This window comes from Mirounga angustirostris, unplaced genomic scaffold, assembly GCF_029215605.1.
Source record: "Mirounga angustirostris isolate CCGP_5_RB_7025 unplaced genomic scaffold, mMirAng1.0.hap1 SCAF_4, whole genome shotgun sequence".
Classification (NCBI taxonomy): domain Eukaryota; kingdom Metazoa; phylum Chordata; class Mammalia; order Carnivora; family Phocidae; genus Mirounga; species Mirounga angustirostris.
The window spans coordinates 153646663-153669194 of record NW_026991712.1 but is presented as its reverse complement, the minus strand read 5'-3'; the positions used below and the strand labels follow the sequence as shown (position 1 = coordinate 153669194).

Sequence of the window (22532 nt, the reverse complement as noted above, 5' to 3'; positions counted from 1 at the left end):
ACACTGGATGAAAGCTTCCTCAGGGGGTGCCTGGGTGGCTCAGTCGTTTAGCGTCTGCCTTCGGCTCAGGTCATGATCCCAGAGTCCCAGGATCGAGTCCCGCATCGGGCTCCCTGTTCTGCGGGAAGCCTGCTTCTCCCTCTCCCCTCCCCCTGCTTGTGTTCCCTCTCTCTGTCAAATAAATAAATAAAATCTTAAAAAAAAAAGCTCCCTCGGGGCATAAGGCTCCACAATCAAGCTGGTCCTCGGCTCACCTCCTTCCCTTGGCCAGAGACTTCCTCTCACTGCAACCACTACAACCCAGCTCAAAAGTCTCTGCTCCCCCACCCCCAGTCTCCACCCCTTTGAACGAGTTCAGTTTGTACAAACACTTTGGAAATCAGTTAGGTACCAGGCAAATAGATGGCTTCACTGCACAGAACTAATAGTGCTCCTCCTCTGCTCCTAAACACCCTGCTAGAAGTACCATTAGAGCACTGGTGGGATCTGGCCTTGAGCTCTCTCTCCCCAGTGTTCCTAAAGGCCAGGACTGTTGCCTGTTCATCTCTGCATCTCCTATAAGCCATGGCACAGTGTCAGATACATACCAACCCTCAGAAAATGTGCACTGAAATGAAATGATAGGAAATGCTGCACATACTTAGTGTTAGTTGCAGTGCATGTCACCCAAGCCCTTTAGGTAACAAGTGCATGCACCGAAAGAAATGTGGGTCCACCTCTGCCCTACAGACTGCAGAGTGAGGCTATTCTGTTCTATGAGTTCTCTGACAAACTCTTCCTAAGAAAAAGCCCTGTGGCCCTTGACTTTCTAGCCAGAAGCCTGGTCTCTGCTATAGAATTGGGCAATGTGTTTGTGATTTCAGAAGAGGAAACGAGCACTTCTTTTAAGTCTTCAGACAGACTCCAGCTGGTGTGCAGGCTCCCAGTACTTCTACTACCTCTAGTCCTTACCTTCCCCTTGGTTAGGACTCGGTGGTCTACCATCCGTGTACTGGTGGAGGTGGAGCTGGAAAGGAAGCACACTGTTGACAGGGAAGGACATGAGCTTGGCAACAGGAGACCAGAGTGAAAATCCTGCCTCAGATATTAGCAGACATGGCACCAAGGCTATGCCAAGTTACTTTGCCTCTTAGAGTCTCAGCCTTCTCATCTACAGAACAGGTTTTAAAATAATATCCGCCCTTTTCAGCAACCCTGTGAGGACCCAATGACATACCTGATATAAATGTGCAGGAGAAACATATATGTATGGGTCACCTGGGTGTCTCTGTTGGTTAAGCGTCCGACTCTTGATTTCAGCTCAGATCATGATCTCAGGGTCGTGAGACCGAGCCCCGCATTGGGTTCCACGCTCAGCGGGGAGTTTGCTGGGGATTCTCTTTCTCCCTCTCCCTCTGCCCCTCCCCACCCTACTCGCTTGCTCTCCCTAAAATAAATGAATACATCTTAAAAATTATGAGTATGCACAGGTATGTAGACATATTAGACAGAAATACACAAAAATGTTAATACTACTACAACTTGAAAGAGTGCCTAATATACGCCAGGCACCATGCTATGTATTTTACATACATTATAATAATTCTAATTCTTACAATAATCCCTCAAGGTAAATATTTTGTTATATTTCAGGTGAGGAAACCGAGGCTCAGAGGTTAAACAATCTACTAAACACCAAACATCTGGTTAGTGCCAGTGGTTTAACTGGGATTCAAGCTCAATGCTACCTTTTGCATCCAGGACATTTCTAATCTATAGTAGTTTTCTTCGTGTGATGGGGTGATTTTTATTTTCTGCTTTATATTTTTCAGCATTTTCCAAATTTGATACAATGAAATGTATTACTTTTTAATGCTATTATTATTTTAGCCAAGTTTTATTTTCAATAAAATACACAATAATTTTTCTCCAATAGACACTGGAATTTAGAATCTGAATATACGGTATTTAAAATCATATCTAGATTTCTCTCTACTGAAATCCAATGATCAGTGAGGAAAAAACATTTCAGGAATATTGGTGCCTTGAAAACAACAAACACTATTTTAATTTTAATTTTTTTAAATGCTATTTTTTTTAAAGGAAAAACCTTGTAAAAAAACAAAATGATGTAATGAGCATTTGAGCCTGCAAGATACCAGTTTAAATCCTGGCTCCCCACCACTGTGTGCACTCTGGCGGCTTGCTTAGCTTCTCTAAGTATCAGTTTCTTGAGATACCAAAAGAGGTCAGAGGCCTGGGCTGCCTGCACCACGAGGCTGTGGTGAGGGTCAAAGAAGACATGATGTGAAAGCACTGATGAGTTACTCATTCAACAAATACTGTATTTACTGGGCATCTATGGATTGTCCAGTGCTAGACAGTAAGAATACAAGAGAAGACAGTCTCTCTGCCCTTAGGAATTTAAATCCACTGACATATAAAACAATTTCAGTAGAGTGGGACAAGTGCCTTATGGCCAGCAAGTACCAGGTGCTGTGGAGCAGAAGACAGGCATCAAATTCAGCTTAGTAACTAGAGGAAGGGACAGCTAAGCTGCCATCTGAAGGATGAGTGGGAACTGGCCAGGGCGAGGCCTGGGGAGAAGGACGGAGAAAGAGCGTGTGCTAAGGCTGAAGAGAGGCAGCATGGCCGGTCAGTGTGAATTCGAGAGAACTCCCAGAGCCGTTGAGGAGGGGCCGAGGAGTCTCACCTATCGCAGTGGGACTGCAATAGCAACAGATATTCCCAACACATTAAGTACCCTTCATCCACTGTTCTCCCCACCGGTGACCCCAAGGCCCACCTCTGAAAGAACTGTCACTTCTCCAAAAAGTCTTATGAGCCACACTGCCCCCCAAAGCAGCAGATCTGTTCTCCATGTTTTGGTGGAGCCTATAGAGAACTGAGCAGCTCCTGCATCTGGCATGTGATACCCAAGATGATCATTTTCCCCCTAAGAACACAACTTTGCTGGCTAACTCAGCTCAGCAAATGTACTTCATGCTCCTTTCCCGAGTCCTCCAGAGTTCTTTTCAAAGTCTATGGTTCACTCCTTTTCCCAACCTATAAGAGTTATTTCCCTCAGTCACAAGGGCTTTCCAGAGAAGGAAGAGTGGTGAGAACAACCTAAGGAGTACAATTATCTGTTGTGTCACCTCCTCAGTCGCCAGCTGGTGGAGGCCCCCAAATAATGGAGACCTGACAAAATCAAAGGAAGGGGGCAGACACTCTTAAGGAAGAGCCAAGACTGAGAAATGGGAGGCTGAGGAGGAGGCAATGAGGAGGGGAAGACGGAGCCCAGACATTTACTTCTCTCTTTTCTTTAAAATTTTATTATGTTGGTCACCATACAGTATATCATTAGTTTTTGATATAGTGTTCCATGATTCATTGTTTGGGTATAACACCCAATGCTCCATGCAATATGTGCCCTCCTTAATACCCATCACTGGGCTAACCAATCCCCCCTCCCCCCTCCCCTCTAAAACCCTGTTTGTTTCCCAGAGTCCATAGTCTCTCATGGTTCATCTCTCCCTCCGATTTCCCTCCCTTCATTTTTCCCTTCCTTCTCCTAATGTCCTCCATGCTATTCCTTATGTTCCACATATAAGTGAAACCATATGATAATTGACTTTCTCTGCTTGACTTATTTCACTTAGCATAATCCCCTCCAGTTCCATCCATGTCAATACAAATTGTGGGTATTCATCCTTTCTGATGGCTAAGTAATATTCCATTGTATATATGGACCACATCTTCTTTATTGATTTGTCCGTTGAAGGGCATCTGGGCTCCTTCCACAGTTTGGCTATTGTGGACATTGCTGCTTTGAACATTGGGGTGCATGTGGCCCTTCTTTTCACTACATCTGCATCTTTGGGGTAAATACCCAGTAGTGCAATTGCTGGGTCATAGGGTAGCTCTATTTTTAAATTTTTGAGGAACCTCCAAACTGTTTTCCAAAGTGGCTGTACCAACTTGCATTCCCACCAACGGTTTAAGAGGGTTCCCCTTTCTCCACATCCTCTCCAACATTTGTTGTTTCTTGCCTTGTCAATTTGACAAGGGAAACAAAAGTGAAAATGAACTTTTGGGACTTCATCAAGATAAAAAGCTTCTGCACAGCAAAGGAAACAGTCAACAAAACAAAGAGGCAACCCACGGAATGGGAGAAGATATTTGCAAATGACACTACAGACAAAGTGCTGATTTCCAAGATCTATGAAGAACTTCTCAAACTCAACACCCAAAAAACAAATAAGTCAAAAAATGGGCAGAAGACACGAACAGACACTTCTCCAAAGAAGACATACAAATGGCTAACAGACACATGAAAAAATGTTCAACATCATTAGCCACCAGGGAAGTTCAAATCAAAACCACACTGAGATACCACCTTACACCAGTTCGAATGGCAACAAATAGACATTTACTTCTCTGAAGGAGCAGTGCACAGTGCTACCAGCTCCAGCACACACACACAGGGCTCACCAGATGCCAATGTCCCAAGCATTTGACAAACACATTTTTTTTAAAATTTATTTGACACAGAGAGAGACACAGCGAGAGAGGGAACACAAGCAGGGGGAGTGGGTAAGGGAGAAGCAGGCTTCCCGCGGAGCAGGGAGCCCAATGCGGGGCTCGATCCCAGGACCCTGGCATCATGACCTGAGCCAAAGGCAGACACTTGACGACTGAGCCACCCAGGCGCCCCTACAAACACATTTTACGTATCCTAACTTCTTTCATCTTCACAACCCTATGAGATATTTTTACATTTTACAGATGAAGAAATTGAGGTACAAAGAGATTAAGTAATTAATTTGCCCAGGGTCACAAAGCTAGTTAGTGGCAGAGCTAGGATTTAAATCTAGACAGACTGGCTTAAAATCCAAGCTTTTAACTATTACGTTACTAGTAGTATATTTAATATTATTAATATTATTTCATATATCAACTATTATTAATATTATATTGAGGCATTCATGCTGAAAGGCAGGAGGGGTAGCCAGTCAGAATTAGCCAGGCACCAAAAAGAATGCTTTTATTTAGAAGCCTCAGCACAGAGTTTCCCTACTGATGTGCTGTGAATGAGACACTGATCCCCTCATGGGGCTGAAGAATATAATTTTCTGTGTGTGCTATGATGTCAAGAAGGCTGGGCAGCCCTGCTCTAGCTTACACAAATACAAAGGCATTATCACCACATTACCATTATTATATTAATCTGAAATCTGATTTATCAGAAGTTTCTTTGTCTTACTTGGAGATAACTTTGTATTTTGTGTTTTGGCATATTATGGAGGATGAGCTACAAACCAGTCCAACCACATTATTTCACGGAGGTTCTGGTATCAGGTACAAGGCTACATTCTTCTATCTGACCTATTGGTTGGTTGGTGTCGTTTCTGATGGTATCATTACTACGTAGGGGACAAGGTCAAGGAAAAAGTATACTCAAACAGAAGCTAGTCAACTTTAAGGCATGATAGATGAAAGGAGCCACCTGTGTAATCAGCTCACTCAAAGGACAGTCTGAGTGTGATTCCAGGGGGCTAGGCTATTTCACAGGTTTCTCCCAAGAGTCCTGTGTGTAGGCAGGCTAGCCAGAAAGAGGCAGACTGCAGTATCTCACACAGCTACAGTGAGAGTTGGCAGTCTGAGGCCCACAAGAGTGCCGGCAGGGTGGTGATTCACAACAGGCCTCAGACAGGGCTGGGATAGCAAGATTTCCAGAGGGAAAAAGTCTGGAGTCAGGCCCATCTTCTTCCTCTGTTCTGACTCTTCAGAGCTGTCAGCACATCTCCTGGCGGAAGGAATAATCAGAGGAAGGACAGAGCGGGTAAAGAAGTATGTGCTTTAGAAAGAGCAAGCAAGAGGGAAGGACTGTATTTGTGTGAGCAGGACAGTATAAAAAGATGAAAAAGGCAGGCTGAAGTCAGATCACCCAACCTTATTAATGTGGCCACAAGGCCTTCCAACATCTGGTCCCTATCGGCTCTGCAGCCTCACCAAGCCTCAGTCATTATTTCAAGTAAAAATGAAGAGTGGCTAGTTCAGCTTGTGATTCAAACAATCCCACAAACGCTTTTCGTTGAGACAACCACCGTACCTCGGTATGCACACAGTGCTTTATGAGCATTTCCACTTTGTCACACAGAATATAAAAAAGATGTGTACTCAAGGGTTGAGATTCACTAAAATTAGCAATTTTTACTGCTTCATAAGGACCTTCTTTAAAAAAAAAACAAAGAAAACTAAGAGTATAGCAATGAGGAATACAATGACTGCAAGGACAGTTCCAGGCCACTGCCTTGATTCATGCTAAGGCACTATTGCTCTGCAACAACAAATAACATCTTAGTGCTGTTACAAAAACAGTTTTGACCTGGTAGATACCCTGAAAAGGTTTCAAGGACCCCCAAGGTCCGCACAGCCCACTTGTGAACCACCATTCTAGACAGTGGGGAGGGACTAGGCCGTGAAACCGGTTGTGATGTGCAGAACCAATGGGCAGCTGGCTGGGGACTGGGAGAGCAAGGAGAGGCTTCTGTGGCTGGGAAGAAGGCAAGGAAGGCCTGTAACTAAGGCAGGGGTGGGAAGGAAGAGAAAGAGATGAGGGGATGAAGCCGCAGAGGCAGAACTGGTCTTAGTCCTGCCGAGCGACTGGAGATGGTGGAGGAGTCAGAGATGTCCATCTTCTTTGAAGGCAGGGACGGGGCCTATTATCTCTCTGTCCCCTCTGCCCAGCAGGGAGCCAGCACAGAGGGGGACCTCAATATATGTTTATGAACTAAAATCAAAGAAGGGGAGAATTCAGGAAGGGGAGCTAGTTAGGAATGGGGAGAGGGGAAGATGGTGTGTCACTGGGAACCTAAAATGAAGAAGGGTGACACACAGCAGCAAAGGAGTAAAAAGGCTCACAGATCAGACTCAAACCATCCTCACCCAACCCTCATCTGACCCAACCTACAACTAAGGCATTATTTCTAACCTGCCAGGCATGATGGAGCCTCAGGCATTCAAGAACACTTCAAAAGAGCATCATATATGTCACAAATATGACAAGTTAAAAAAAACCTGGAAAGATACATCTCAAGTCATTATTAACAATGGTTACTTTGGGAGAACGAAACTTGGTAGGTACAGAATTATACTTTTCATACCTCTGTTGTATTTGATTTTGTTATTTATGGCACAGCTGTTTTACTTTTATAATTACAAGTAAATATATATGTTTTACTTACTGCACAGTTTCCCTTACGACCTTCTCTCCCATTGTGTTCTGGTAGAAATGTGCTCATCCCTACTACATAACTATCTTAGGCACACCAGGCAGCCCAGCTAATCCTAGCTGCCTACTGAATACCGAAATCTCCCACCCACCCTTTCCTCTGGAAGTATCAGATAATTTCAACCCAAAGCAATCTAAAATGTTAAACAAAATATGCATCCAATCTTACCTTGCCCAACTTCTGAGAAGTAAATCCTCTGTAAACTGAAATGAAATAATGAGATAATGCTCCTGTCGGAGGGCTGCTGTCTTCCAGCTCCAGGAAGTGTTTCAATAGTCTCTGTAGGTAGCAGGCATTCTTCACTTCCCCACTGGCTGTTGCTTCATCTGGCATGAAAATCTTAAAAAAGCAGAAATAGAAAAGATACAAAAATCTGACTTCTTTAAAATGACCAGAGAAGGTAAAGATCACCCTATGTGTCCCCCAAACCTATGTGTCACACAGTAAGTAGATATACACAAGACCATCACAGATTTCCCGTCTTTAAAATCAGGTATTTGAGCATCTGAAAATGCTGATACTAAACATCTGAAGATTTAACGAGGGTCTGAGTAAAAGTTTTCAGATTCTGTTTCCGCTGTGGGAGTCCAAACTTGGACCTGGAGGACAGATCTGGACAGCTCTGTTCACTGAGGAGTGTCCTGCGGAAGGTAAAAGCTGACATTCTCTGTCATCGACATTTTAATTTTTTTTTAAGATTTTATTTATGGGCGCCTGGGTGGCTCAGTCGTTAAGCCTCTGCCTTCGGCTCAGGTCATGGTCCCAGGGTCCTGGGATCGAGTCCCACATTGGGCTCCCTGCTCTGTGGAGAGCCTGCTTCTCCCTCTCCCACTCCCCCTGCTTGTGTTCCCTCTCTCGCTGTGTCTCTGTCAAATAAATAAATAAAATCTTTAAAAAAAATAAAATAAAGATTTTATTTATTTGAGAGTGCGTGCACATAAGCAAGGGGAGGGGTGGAGGGAGAAGGAGAAGCAGGCTCCCCACTGAGCAGGGAGCCCGACGCAGGGCTCAATCCCAGGACCCTGGGATCATGCTGAGCAGAAGGCAGAGGCTTATCCGACTGAGCCACCCAGGCACCCGTCATCCATGTTTTTAGAGATGAATGAACTCTGGCTCCATCTCTTAGTGGCCAGGTCCAGGTCTCACAGGCAGGAGGCAACAGAGCCAGAAAGATAAAGTAGATGCAAAGAACAGCAGGTGGTATAAACACGAACAAGGTTTTAGGCCCAATGAATAATTATTGCTAGTTTTCCATGTGATAACTTCATTTTCTATATGTCCACTGTAATTTTCAATCTTTCGACTCTACCTATCATATGTCAAAGGTGATTTGCCAACTTCCCTACAAAACGAGTACCTATTTCTCTTTTCTCCAGTGGAAAAGCTCTGAACATGCAGTTTAAATCTGAGTTCTGGGGCACCTGGGTGGCTCAATCAGTTAAGCATCTGACTTTGGCTCAGGTCAGGTCATGATCTCAGGGTCCTGGGATGAAGCCCCATGTCCATGCTCAGCGGGGAATCTGCTTGTCCCTCTTCCTCTGCCCCTCCCCCTGCTCATGCTCTTTCTGTCTCTCTCTCAAATGAATAAATAAAATCTTGAAAAAAAAAATCTGAACTCTGGGCCCTTGTGCTAACATTTCTAAACTGGTTTTCTAACTGGAAGCCGGATATGTTTCACCATGACCTCAAATCATGTGTCCCAAACTCGACTTGTCCCAACCCTCATCCTTCCTCCTTTCCCTTCTTCTCCATCAGATTATATCACCCTGCCAGGGGCCCAGCCACACAGGTCGTTTGAATCATTTCCACTGTCTCTTTCTCCTCCAACCTCGTCGTTCCAAATGCTTACACGGTCTGGCTTTCCCTCAGCCTGGTATGCTGCTTCTTGAAAAGAACACCTATTCATCCTTCAGGGCCCCTCACGAATTACTGAAAGTGATCCCACAAATTACAGCAGTCCTTGACTTTTTTCTACTTCACCCAGCATTTCATCACATCCATGGCATGCTATGATAATACACAGAGCTGGGTATTCACACACATATGTGGCTTGTCCACTAGGCTGTAAGCTCCTCAAAGGCAGGGATGGATCTTTTTCATGTTTGTATTTCTAGTATCTAACAGAGTATCTGGCTCAAAAAGGGCTCTAGTAGATATCTGACTACATTACTTCATCCATAAAATGTTTCTTTATTGTCCAATAGAGAGTGTTAGCATACACAATTATTTTTCCTATTGTGCTTTTTATTCACCAACAAATCTCTGTGGCCCAATGAAACTATTTCCAGGGCCCAAAGAAGCTCAGGTTACACTCCCTCTCCTTATGGCCACATCTCCAGGGACAACCTTGAACACCTTTGAGCTTTAACTCTTTGCCTTTAGTCTTGCCACAGGTTCCTTCTTGTTGCCTATAGTAGGAGTTGGCCAATTTTTTTTTTCTATAAAGAGGCCGATAGTAAATATTTTAGGCTTTCTATGTTGCATGATCTCTATTGTGACTACTTAATTTTACCTTTGTAGAGTGAAAGCAGCCATAGACAATATGTAAATGAATGATTGTGGCTATGTTTCTATATGGATTTTATTTATTTTTTTTAAAGATTTTATTTATTTGCTTTAGGGACAGAAAGAGACAGCACGAGTGGGGTGAGGAACAGAGGGAGAGAGACAAGCAGACTCCACGCTGCAACCACAGGACTTGATCCCACAACACTGAGATCATGACCTGAGCCGAAGTCAAGAGTCGGATGCTTAACAGACTGAACCACCCAGGCGCCCCTTTAATTAATTAGAGAGAGAGAAAAGAGAGCAAGCACATGAGAGGGGGAGGGGCAGAGGGAGAGGAAGAGGATCTCAAGCAGACTCCCTGCTGAGCATGCAGCTCAATGAGGGGCTCAATCTCAGGACCCTGAGATCATGACCTGAGCTGAAAGCAAGACTTGGATGCTTAACCAACTGAGCCACCCAGGCGCCCCTGGAATTTGGATTTTAGATAATTTTCCCATCACAAATATTAATCTTCTCTTGAATTTTCCCCCCAACCATTTAGAAATGTAAGAAGTATTCTTAGCTTGCAGTTCATACAAAACAGGTGGTAAAGCCAGATACAGCCTGTAGGCCAACCCAGATTATTTCCCCTCCTCACCAACTCCATGAACATACACACACGAACGCACCTCGTTTCACTTCCACCTCTAGCAGGCCTGTAGTAAAAATAACCTTCAGAATTTATTTATGGATTTTGTGTTATTCTGTTGTTTGGAACTACTCAAGGGCTGGGGAGGTAGAAAGTGCATGGGATTTTGAGCCATGAGGGCCTAGAATCAGACTCCGGCCTTCCTATTCACTAATGAGGTTGTCTTGGACATAATACTTAACTGCTCTGCTTCACCATCATCATCTATAAAATGGGGGCAAGAACACCTATGCTGCAGGGTTATTGTGAGAATTAAATGAGCTAATGTATTCCAAGTTCATGGCACAATGGCACATAGAGTAGGCACTCAATAAATAGCAATTATGACTCTAGCTTGAGATATGGCTTCCCCAGATCAGTGTGGCCCTGGAACGCACTCTATAAACCAAAACTGGGCACCAGAAGGAATAAACTGACAGCAAAGTACAAAGGCAGAGAGAGAGAATTTGGAGGTTTTCAGATTCATGACCCAGGATTCTAAGTGCCTGATTGGCCCTGATTCCTTCTGGTACCATTTCAAATTCCTCTGGGTCTGTTTTCCTCCTTAGAAAGAACTTCTGACTCTCACACTGCCTAAATCTTCTCAGCATCACTTACCAAATACCCCAATGAGCACTGGAGCCCTCTTCTCCTTCCTGGACCTCTTCCTGGGATACGGCTGGGAAAGGATGAATGTGGCCAAACCACACCTACACATAGCGGCCTGCCACTGGGCCTTATATAGGCTGGGAACCCAGTTTCCTCTCATTTCTTCTGAACTTCCTGCCTGTATATGGAATGAAATTTTTCCAGAGTTCAAGAACTAGTTTTTCTATAGAAGTTTTAGAGCAAAAAAGCCTGTATACAAACAAGGGATCCATCATATTATTTTCAAATAATATGAAAATATCCGTGAAGGGCAGATAAGACTAAGGCTTGTGGTATCTCTGTCCTTGGTCCAAAAAAGCCTGTCACTGCCTTGCTCCAACACTTCTAATAGGTGTTCACTGCCTGGAATAACCAAGCCCCTATGCTATCACTCAGGGCCTCCACAACCTTGCCCCAGATTACCCCTCCTGCATTATGTCCTACCATTCCTCTACAGAAATCCTGACCTACAGTCCAGGCCGAATGGATGATCTGTTTCTACCTAATTGCCCTCGACAATTTCCAGCTCTCCACACTTCTGCATAGTCCAATCACAGCATCTGTAACATGTGATTGCACATCTCCCCTTAGCCTATGAGCCGGGGAGATCAGACTATGATTCCTCTCTGGGTACCTTACACCTAGCACAGTGCCTGGCACGGGGCACTCACTCAATAAATGTTAATGAATGAATGAAAACACCTGAAGTTATTCTTCCCTTAAACTGTTTTAGCTGGACTCTTATTAGCAGACTAAGCAGTCTGGGTCACTGCCAAGAAACAGAAAAACCAAAAAGAAAGAAAAGAAGCATGACCAATGTGATCCAAGCAACGGAAAATAGGTTTTAAGAGTGAGGTAAAAGAAACCAAGGCTGCTTAGCCTGGAGAAGAGAAGAGGAGGCCTAACTCGATTCTGGCTTTAAGTACACAAAAGGTTCTCATGAGAAAATCTTGATCTCATCCTGCCTTTATAATCAGAAGGAAATTTTCCATATTAATGGAAAATGGAACAAGAAGAAATGGCTTAAGTTAAGGTCAGAGGGGTTTAAGCTGGAGAGAAAGAAGAACCAAATTAGGCACCATTTTTCCAGAGATACTGTTATTGTACTTTTTGGCAAGTGAATTGGAAGGGTCTTAGCACTTTTGTTGAAGGCTGTGCAAAAGGGAATTAAGTATGCTGCTCTGTTCCTGTTTACTATGGAGAGAGGTGAGTGAAAACACAAGTCAGGTAAGATTTTCTAATGAGCCACTGACTCTTAACTGATCCTTTTCCTGCAGGCACTTTCTGTCATGTTACACTTTGCAGCTCTGTGATAGAACAATGTATTATTTCAAAGTTTCCTGATGAAGCAATGGAAGGCAAGAGAAGGCAGCGATAGAGTAAGACAGTAGGGAAAACTGCCCAAATAAATATACAATTAATAATAATTGTTAATATGATTACTATTAAAGCTAACTTTCATTGAGCACCTACTATGTGCTGGGCCCTGTGCTAAGTGTTTGACATAAGTTATATCAATTCTCATAACAACGCTATGTGGTAGGTAATATTTGTACCCCCATTGTACAGATAAAGAAACTGAGAGCCAGGAAGGTTAAATAACTTGCCCCAATCACACAGAGCAAGTGGTAGAGCCAGGACTCAAACCTAGCCAGTCCAACTCTGGAGTCTATATATAACCTAGCTACTGTCAATCCAGAAGAAGGATGAGAGGCTGGAATTTAAAGCCTAATCTCTCAGAATCCAAGGTGCATATTCCCAGCCACTTCCTTACACTACCCCAAGCCAGGAAGAGCAAAGCAACACATGACATTAGCAAGAGAAGAGATCTCAGAAGTGAACCCATATAGACCTAATATTACAGAGAAAGAAATTGAGATCAAGGACTCACAGATGATAATGATTAGAACCAGGACTTGAATGAACCAGCCTAGTAACTCCAAGTGTGGATCTCTTTCCTCAATTATAGATTCTCGTTGAATTTGAGGGTGAGAAAATGAAGGAATGGTATCTACCAAATGAGTTCTTTCCCCAGACCCTTCTGTAATGAACTGCTAATCTCAATTAGAACTTATGCCTGAAACACAAGGATGCCAGCAGCCTCTGTAAACTGATTCTGAAATTCTACTAGCAAAAGATGGCAATGCACTTGGTTGATGGTGCTACAGCAGCTGCCAAAAATGCTCACACATTAAACCAATCAAGCACACCTGGGCCAGGCAGCTTCCATATTAGGCTGGTGGTTCACAGTTTAAGCCTTAACTGGACTATTCCAACAGCTTCCTCGTTGATGTCCTCCTTCTGGGACTTTTTTGCTCCAGACTGGCCTCCATTATGCAGCCAAAGTAAACAGAGTCCTAGTCATGGTATTAGGAGCCTTGCAGCATAATGGAAAGAACATAGGTCTTTGAAATCCAACACCCCTAAGTTTGGACCAAGCTCTGCCACTTACTTACTACCTGACCTTGGGCAAGTCACCTTAATCTTGCTGAGGCCTGGCTTCTTCATCTTTAAATCGGGGAAAAATATCCCCATATTGTGGGATAGTAAGGATTAAATAAATCATAGTGTGCAAAGCATCTAACATATTGTAAGCCACAATGCAGAGCAGACCCTCAAAAAATGTTAATGTTTTCCTCCCAACTCCCCTCTACATTTTGGCCACAACCTACCATTTCAGCTTATTTCCTCTCTTTACCAAGTCCATTCCTCTCCTACACACACACACACACACACACACACACACACACACACACACACCTGCTCCATTCCTCTCCTACACACACACACACACCTGCTCCATTCCTCTCTCTCACACACACACACACACACACCTCCTTTCCACCTCTAGACCACTGCTCAGACTGCAGCTTCTCATAGGAATGAGCTTCTTCCAAAGCCCAGCAAAATTTCCATCTTCAGGAATCCTTTTCTAGACTCCCTTTGGTCATGCTGGGATTGATTTCTCCTTTTCCCAAACTCCCACTTTGTTTACATTCCTTACCACAGTCAGTCTGATTTCAGTTATTTATGTGCTTCTCTATCTTCCCAACTACACTGGAGGGAGAAGGCTCTGAGAAGACAATTACTTATTGGAGGGCAGGAAATGTGTTGTTTTCCTGTGTGTATACTTCTCAATACCAGGGTTTTGTACATACCAAGAGCTCAATATGTGTTTATTGAATTGAATCTTGTCACCCTTGACTGGGAATCTTTACAGAAAGATCCTGGACTAAGTTTATTCTAAAACTGCATTTGATAAACATGATAAACTAATACTCACTGGCTTGCTTCATTTTTTTCATCCATTCTTTCAACGCACTCCGGATTCCTCTCAAGACATCTCCCCAGGATACAGGGGGACATTGCCAGGAGGACATCTCTTACTCACAGAGGTAGCATGATCTGGGAGCAAGCTCTCTGGAGAATTGTTCCCACCCACTGGTTAGGAGATGACTGCCATTTCCACCATATTAAAAATCAGAGTTGTGGAATCAGAAAGTAGATCTGAATGATTTCTATCTGCCTCAGTTTCCAAGCCTACAAACAGAATTTTAAGGTGTTACATATAAAGCATGAAAACAGCATCTGCTGTATAGTAAGTGCTCAATAAATGTTAGATATTATATTAAAAAGGTAGCGGACCGGAAAAAACAGGACTTTCACTTTTAGTACTATCTCACTTTTAGTACTATCTCCACCACTGACTGATTCCTTGTGCAGTCTTAATCAAGTCCTTCCCCTCTTGGGGCCTCTCCCCATCTGTAAAATCAGAGGTAGAACCAGATGGTTCCCAAGCTCCTTCTACTATCAACGATGTGTATTTCTCTATGATCATCAAAGAACCTTCTGTTCCACATGCTGAAGCTGTTGGCAAGGAAAAATGTGAATTCGTAGTTGCAGGTTCCCAAATGAGAAGGACCAGGGCCAATACCAAGGCCAAAGGCAGAACAACAGATTAATAAACCACCTGTGAGTTTTCCCCTGCATGAACTGTATCACACTCAGTTCAGGTCCTTGAACAGAGCACAACCTTCCTTCCAACAAAACTCACAGCAAAGGCAAGAGAAGAGTAACAGCAATGAAGAATCTTGCCTTGTACAGAATTCCTGCACTTTCTTGCCTTTGATGCCTGTAATCAGGGCATCATCAATCTAAACTAGGGCTCTCCTTAGGCACAAAGAGAAGGAAAAACACAAAGGCCCACTCTGAACCTGAAAGCTCATAAAACAAAGACCAAAGTGAGTAAATAAAAAATGTTAATGACTCATTCAACCACAAACACTGCAAAGGCCTACTATGTGCCAGGAAGAGGGGGGATGAAACAGACATGGTCCCTTAGCCAGTGTACTCAGAGTACACATGGGGTAACCTACCCCAAGGTAGACAGTCATCAGAGCTATATCCGAAGTTCAGCGCCCCCTACAGAAAATGGGATGGAGGGCAACTAATCCAGCAAGGGGATCAGAGAAGCTTCACTGAGAAGGTCACATGAGACACTGACCTTGAAAGACGGGAAGGAAGAGGGAATGTCAGGAAGAGAGTGCAAGCAAAGGAACATGGAGGGAGTGTTTAAGGAACAAAAACGGTTTATTTTGACTGAGGCACAGGGTAGGTTTGGGAGAACAAAGGGAAACAAGGCAGGAGAGATGTCTGGGAACAGATTATGGGGGAACTTGTCTATGCGGCTGAGGAGTCCAGACTCTATATAGTAGGCAAGGAAGCCTGCCAAGGTTTCTGAGCAGAGACATAACATGATGAGAACATTGTCTAAGGAAGATCACATGGCACCCATGAAAAGGATGCAAAAGGAACCAAATTACTAGATTACTGTGAGACCACATAACAGGAGACCACAGACACTTCCTAAGCGTGTGCTGGAATCCAACAGGTCCTGTTCACAGAGCTTCTCTCTGCCAAGGTTCAGCTTCATGCAATCTAAGTTTAAGAGGTGCTCTCTTGCCAGCCCTCTAACCATCAAAATCTGCTACAGCACAAGAGTAACAGGTTTCCCAAAGTCAAGAACCCAAGTGACTCTGGGATCACAGAAAGGGAAGAGCTGAGGTGGGAGAAACTGGGAAAGGGGACGCCAAAGCCTCCAGCTTGGTTCAGCTCCATATGAAAACCCAATCCTGGGTCTCTACATCACTTCCAGCCTTGTCCTTTTCAGAGGGGCTGAAGCAAAGGGCAGTGAGACTGAAAGCACCAGGCCGATGGCTGGTGCTGAGGCCGATGGCCGATGGCTGAGGATCCAGTGCGACAGTATACATCAACGAGCCAGTGCAGTGCTTGGCACATGAGCCATGGGCAATAAGCACTAGTTCCCTTCCCATTCTGCAAGGTAAGTTCCACTATAAAGTCCAAGGAGGCTTCAAGACTTAGGGCACCTTGGGCGCCTGGGTGGCTCAGTTGGTTAAGCGACTGCCTTCGGCTCAGGTCATGATCCCAGAGTCCCGGGATCGAGTCTCACCTCAGGCTCCCTGCTCAGCAGGGAGTCTGCTTCTCCTTCTGACCCTCCTCCCTCTCATGCTCTCTGTCTCTCATTCTCTCTCTCGCAAATAAATAAAATCTTAAAAAAAAAAAAAAGACTTAGGGCACCTCAACTCTTCCCCAGGGGCCTCTCTAAAGTACTCCCATCCAAAATGACCTAGTTCCTAGAAATCACACCTGCCATGTCTTCGACACCCATTTGGTGATGGGTGCCATACAAGGTGACCCGTGTAATCCTAGTCAACCTTCACAATGACCTTATTATGCCTTTTTTTTTTTTAAGATTTTATTTATTTGACAGAGAGAGACACAGAGAGAGAGGGGAACACAAGCAGGGGGGGTGGGAGAGGGAGAAGCAGGCTCCCGGCCGAGCAGGAAGCCCGATGCGGGGCTCGATCCCAGGACCCTGGAATCATGACCTGAGCCGAAGGCAGACGCTTAACAACTGAGCCACCCAGGCGCCCCTTATTATGCCCTTTTTATACAAGACAAACCGAAGCTCTGAGGGGGGAAATGACTCAAGGGCACACAGCTAGGAAGTGGCAGAGGGGAGAGCTAAACCCGGGACTACCCAACCCAAAGTCAAGCACGTCCAACATTTCATTCGTGTCACCTGCGCAGGGCTCTAATCTGCCACTGACCATCTGACAGGTAACCTGGAAACTCCCTAAGAAGAGAATACGCCCAGCATCACCTCTCCTCACTGTACAGCAAACCCACACATGTCAAGAGCTTTTGGATGAAAACAGTTACCTTTAAAATAAGGTAGTGCACATAGATGATAAACTCCTCATGTGAAAATCTATTCGTGATGTTGGACTTTGTGAGCCTTGAGCCCAGCCATACAGCATGGGAGGGACTGAGTTTCACACTGGCCACTGACTGAGCTCCGACCTCGGACACCTGTCACAACCTAATCCTGACCCCAGGTACCGGCTGAGCCCCGGCCGGGGGCATCACGCCGCGTCCTGAGCTCGCCACAGACGGAACCCCGCCAGGTCACAGACGGGGTCCCTGAGGAGAGCCCTAAAGAAGCGTTCCCTTCGACGGTCACTCCGCAGCACGATCGGATCGTGACCTCGGGCCACTCTGAAGGCCCTGACTGCCCTGTCCCGGGCACACCGACTCGTTCACAGACCCCCGCCCCATTTTGCTCGGAGGGATACCTCGCTGCGTCGCCTTTACCTCAGCGGCGGGACCGGTCGCGCGCACCCACCAGCAGGTCGCTCCGAGAACGCGGAAGAGGCGGTACTAGACCCGAGGGGCGGGCCCGACCGGAGAGGGGCGGAGTTGCGCATGCGCCCTGATGGCTACGCCGCGCGAAAGGGTGGGGGCGAGCTAAGTAAACTGAGAAGACGCGCTAGAGAGGGGCGGGAAGATTGCTGGGGCGGGGGGTGGAGCTTCGCTTCTCTCCGCGCTGTGTGTTTTCCGAGTGAAGGTCGCGAAGTCGGGGAAGGGCCAGGAGGGAGGCGGCCAAGCGGCGGCAGGTGTAATTACCCTTTACCGAGAGTTTCTGAGAGCTTCCGTGTGCCAGGATGGAATTTTTAAAGTGCCTTTTGCACATGGGGAAATGCTGCCAGTCTTTTCTAAAACGAGGGCTAGTTCCGTAAAATTTCTTCAGACGTTTGTGTACCTATCATTTTATTTTTTTAAATTTATTATTTTTTTAATTTATTTATTTGACAGAGAGATAGCACAAGTAGGCAGAGCGGCAGGCAGAGGGAGAGGGAGAAGCAGGCTCTCTGCTGAGCAGGGAGCCCCATGCGGGGCTCGATTCCAGGACGCTGGGATCATGACCTGAGCCGAAGGCAGCCGCTTGACCGACTGAGCCACCCAGGCGCCCCGTTTGTGTACCTATCATTTTACCCTAAGAGTGTTCCTTAAGCAAAGCGTTACCCCCAGGAGTTCAAAATTAAACACTTAAAAGTTCATTTCTTGGAGAAAACCAGCTGCGTTTAATTAATATTTCAACCAGCCCCCTGCCGCTGCTTGGCGGCCTACTTCCTGGCGGCCGAAGCCTGCAAGTGTAATGAGGGAATGGGAGTGCTGACTTGGGTTTAATTCAGGTCCTGACTTTGAGTGTGTTTCCTCCTTGGTGAAATGGAAGTAAAATATCCCTTCCCTGTCTGTCTCAAGATTGTTGTGTGAGTCTGGTGAGCACTGCTAGTTAAGAGCCTCTTAGACTTCCATCCCACCATCCTGATGAATGTTTGTTCTTTTCCCCTTCTGGGCTCAGTCTTCTAATCTCTATGATGGAAGAAGGTCTGGAACCTGAGAGAACATTCAGGGATTTGCTGCATTTCTCACTCTGGGTGAAGGCTGGAGAGGGGGCCTTCTCCCAAGCTTCTGTGTTGAGTCACTTACAGAATCCCTCAGTCCAACCCGAGGGCCCCTGTATATCCTGACCTTTCCCACCCATCACCTTCTAGGCCCACTCAAACTTCATGTCTTCAGTGCCCACGCTGGCCTGTTCCTCTCTCTGTTCCCTGAATATCTAAATAGCCAGCTGGTCCTGAGTCTCTCAGGCCCATGTTTCAATCCAGGTTCTCAAAATTGTTATGTCTCTATGTACATGGTTCAGTTAATACTAGATGAGGGCTCTGGAGGATTCAGAGAAGGAAGGGCTCCAGGAGGGCTCCCCCAAATCAGGTGGACCTCCAGCTGTACTTTGGCTCCCTTCACCATGCACTACATACAGCTTCTGAGGGTAGGAGAGTGGGAATGGCAACAGGAAACCTCAAAGAAGCTACAGTGTTCACCAGGGCCAAGGGTGGTGGGGTATCCTTTATTCAAAGGTAGATGCTCTGCCCCAAAATCGGGGGAGTGCCTTGCTTCCACCTCATTCCCTGCTCTAAATATTTTTATGGATCTTGAACAAACAGGAAAACAAACCCTTCTGCAGTGACTGCCCAACCAAACTGTCCCTCTACCCCCAACACATTGCCCCTCACAGGACCTTCTCCTGCCAAGTTTTGCCCTATGGGGTGGGGGAAATGCTGCTTGCTTTCCTCTGGCTTGCTGAAGCCCTAGCTCTCTCTTCTATATCCTTTTTCTTTACCTCTGCTCAGTCTTCTCTGAGAATCCCCCTCTGAATTTTTTTTCCTCTCTGAATTTCTCAAAGCAGTTTTGTGATGTCTTCCTGATGTAATCAGACATTCCCATGTTAAGGCCACACAGTTCTGAGATAAATTTACCTTCTCTGCTGCAGTGTATTCCAAAACAACTATGAACGCAGAGCCTGAACTGTGAGTCTGAGCTGTCCAGTCATTGAGGAGGTAGTGGTGACCTGTCATAAGAGGTATGCAAGCAGGGCCACCTTTTAGGATGCTGGGCTGGGCCTCCTCTGGTGAGCCTGAAGAAGGAACAGCAGAGTGGAAGGCCTTCCAGACATTAAAGCAGTGAAAGCAGGAATACTGGGCACTAGGAAGGGAGCCAGGCAGCCAGCCAAAGACAAACCTGATTTGGTAAGCTATTACATGTCAAGCATTTAGAACTGTGCCTGACACTCAGTGAGTATTAGCTATTACTGTTGTGATGGTGAGTGATCCACAGACTGTGAGTAATGAAGGAGCTCAGAGATAAGTCAGTCCCTCGCTCCCACACCTGCTCATGAAATGGACTGGGAAATCGAGGTCTAGAGGGGAAAGAGGCCCACCATTGTACCTTAGGGGCTGGGCTGGGACTAGACCTCAGGATTCTACCTCCCAGGAGAGCCACTGCACAAAGCCAGCCTGTCTCCTCAGGGAGAGGAAAGAGCTCTAGATGGCCCTTTGCTGACTCTTGTATGGGCAGCTGGTGGGTAAGGGATAGTGGAATCATAGCAAGACCTGAGCTAAGGGGCTCAGATGTATCCTGAGGAATAAGCTCAAAAGTCAGCCCCATGTCTTGCCACCCCCACTTTGAGCTCTAGCCAGCACCCAACAAACAGCCTTTTCTTGAGAAAGGCTTCCTTTGCTGTCATTAGGGTTAGGACTATAGTTCTGCTCTGTCCCTTGACCCATTCGCTCCAATAAACCACACAGACTAAGGGGGTGGGATGAGAATAGCCATGCCAGGGAACCTGAGCTGAAACAAGGAAAGACTCCCAAGAGACTGAATTTCCCAAAGGCAAGGGCCAGCCCTCCCTACTCCTGGACTAGGCCAGAAATTCTGGGTCCAGAATTCCTAGAGCCCTGGGAAAACCTTGGTGTCTCCACCCTGGAGAGCTAGGCCAGACATGACCACACCAGCCGGCCCTCCACATGGCCTGGGATCTCAGGACAAAAAGCCCTCCCTTCTCCATTCTGGCCCAGTTCCCTCCACAGCCTGCCCAGGAGCCATGTGGCACCCAGACCACAGTTTCCCACCAGTGCTGCTTTAGTTTGCCTCCTTTATTTTACCAAAAATAACAATAATAAACTCTTCCCTCTGTTTCACAAAAATAGATTTCCCGTCTCCCCACCCCCTCCACAGTCAGCACTGGCCACAGCCTAGAACCCATCTTCCAATCCACAGTCCTCCCTGAGGGAATCTCTGATCCCCCCGGACCTCACCCCACCCCAGAGCCTCTGGCAAAGCTGCTGGGTCAGTGTTTCCCTCGGGAACTTCTCCAGAGGCAGCGGTCTGGGGTCCAGATGGGGGCCCCAGGAGCCCCATCTGCTTTCTCAGAGATCAGGCAGCTGCTGGGCCACGGAGAGGGGCATAATTTTGGAGGCTTGGCTCAGCATACAGCCCCAGCAGACCTGCGAGGCAGTGGGCACTCTGGCATTCACTAGAAATCCTTGCTCAAAGCAGGAACAATTATGCTCTAAAGAGGGGCTGTCAAACCCTCTTTCCACATGCAACTCATCTCCCTATGTAGCAATCCACAGGCCTTGGGGTGGGAGTCAGGACCCCTGTTTGCTAGTCTAGCTACACAAAAGCCTCTCTGTGAGGCCTTGGACAGTTTCTCTCTCCTTTCTTCCTGGCTTTAGCTTCCTCCTACGTACGTAGATGATTCTGGGAGACTGGATGATCCTCAGGCCCTTTCTGGCTCTCCATCCTGGCCTCCCAGTGTAGAGGCTCTGGGAGGGAGGGCCCTGTCCCTGCCTCAGCTTCCCCACCGGTGGGTCTGGGCACAGGGCTAGGCATGGTGGTACAGAGTAATGGAGTGTCGAATGAACATGCCAGGTTCTCTGTGGATAGCTATCCAACCAGTTGGAATGTCTCACGGATGGCTGGGCAGGAGGCAGGTCCTTGCAGGATGGGGGCTTTCCAAGCCTGGAAGAGTCCATTCACTAGCAATACGTCTTCACTGGCCGGGGATGGGAAATGAGTCTCCGGGGTTTCTGAATTCAAGTTCCACTAGCTCCTTGGGTTGGAGGATTATCTTGCACTGGGCTTCAGATCCTGAGAGCCAAGTCTATAGATTCTGGGAGCTAGATGGGAGTGTATGATTCCCAATTTAAGGACCAGAGGACCTTTGTGGACATGAGGGATCGCTCCCAGCCCTCAGGAGGCTGTCTATAATCAGGCTTTCCTAGAGGCAGAGGGATGAGTGAAATGACAGTTCCTGGGCATCTCTGGCTGAGCAGATCAGAACCTGTGTCTGTGGTGGGCCAAGGTTTAGGTACTCAGGGCGACTCCCTTCTTAAGTCCCTACGGCTCCCCAGAACTCATGCTTATGGAAGCTGGTAGCCTGAAGGTTCAAATAAAGAACTACATCTACAGTCATATTTTGTGCACTTACACACATGGTTAGACCACTGACCTGTCATCACTCCCCCAGGGGTCATGGTCTGGTGGTCCCTATCCCTACTTCCTTCCCTGCTTCCTTCTGTTCATTCATTTACCTAGCATTTATGGAGGGTCTTCTATGTGCCAGGGAGTGTCTAAGGCAGCTAGCTCTTACAGACACACCCCACAGTGAAAATCACACACTCACACCCACTCACGCAGAGTCATCTCTGCTTTTTCACACACAG

General features: G+C 46.2%; 1 protein-coding gene across 8 annotated transcripts in view; it reads right to left on the bottom strand.

Moving 5' to 3' along the window:
* Positions 1 to 17884, bottom strand: part of MKNK1 (MAPK interacting serine/threonine kinase 1) — a 45710-nt gene extending 27826 nt beyond the window's left edge. For 3 of the 8 annotated variants that reach the window (XM_064589202.1, XM_045897763.2, XM_064589200.1), the window contains exons 1-3: positions 17776 to 17884; positions 7446 to 7616; positions 952 to 1006 (exon numbers count right to left, since the gene is read on the bottom strand). In XM_064589202.1, the coding sequence (XP_064445272.1) occupies positions 952 to 1006; positions 7446 to 7610 (220 nt within the window). In that variant the 5' untranslated portion in view covers positions 7611 to 7616; positions 17776 to 17884. Of the gene's footprint in view, positions 1 to 951; positions 3445 to 7445; positions 7617 to 11070; positions 11297 to 17756 lie in introns of those variants that run through there. The other 5 variants (XM_045897762.2, XM_064589199.1, XM_045897765.3 and 2 more) reach the window with 5 other exon arrangements.
* Positions 17885 to 22532: the final 4648 nt, after the last annotated feature.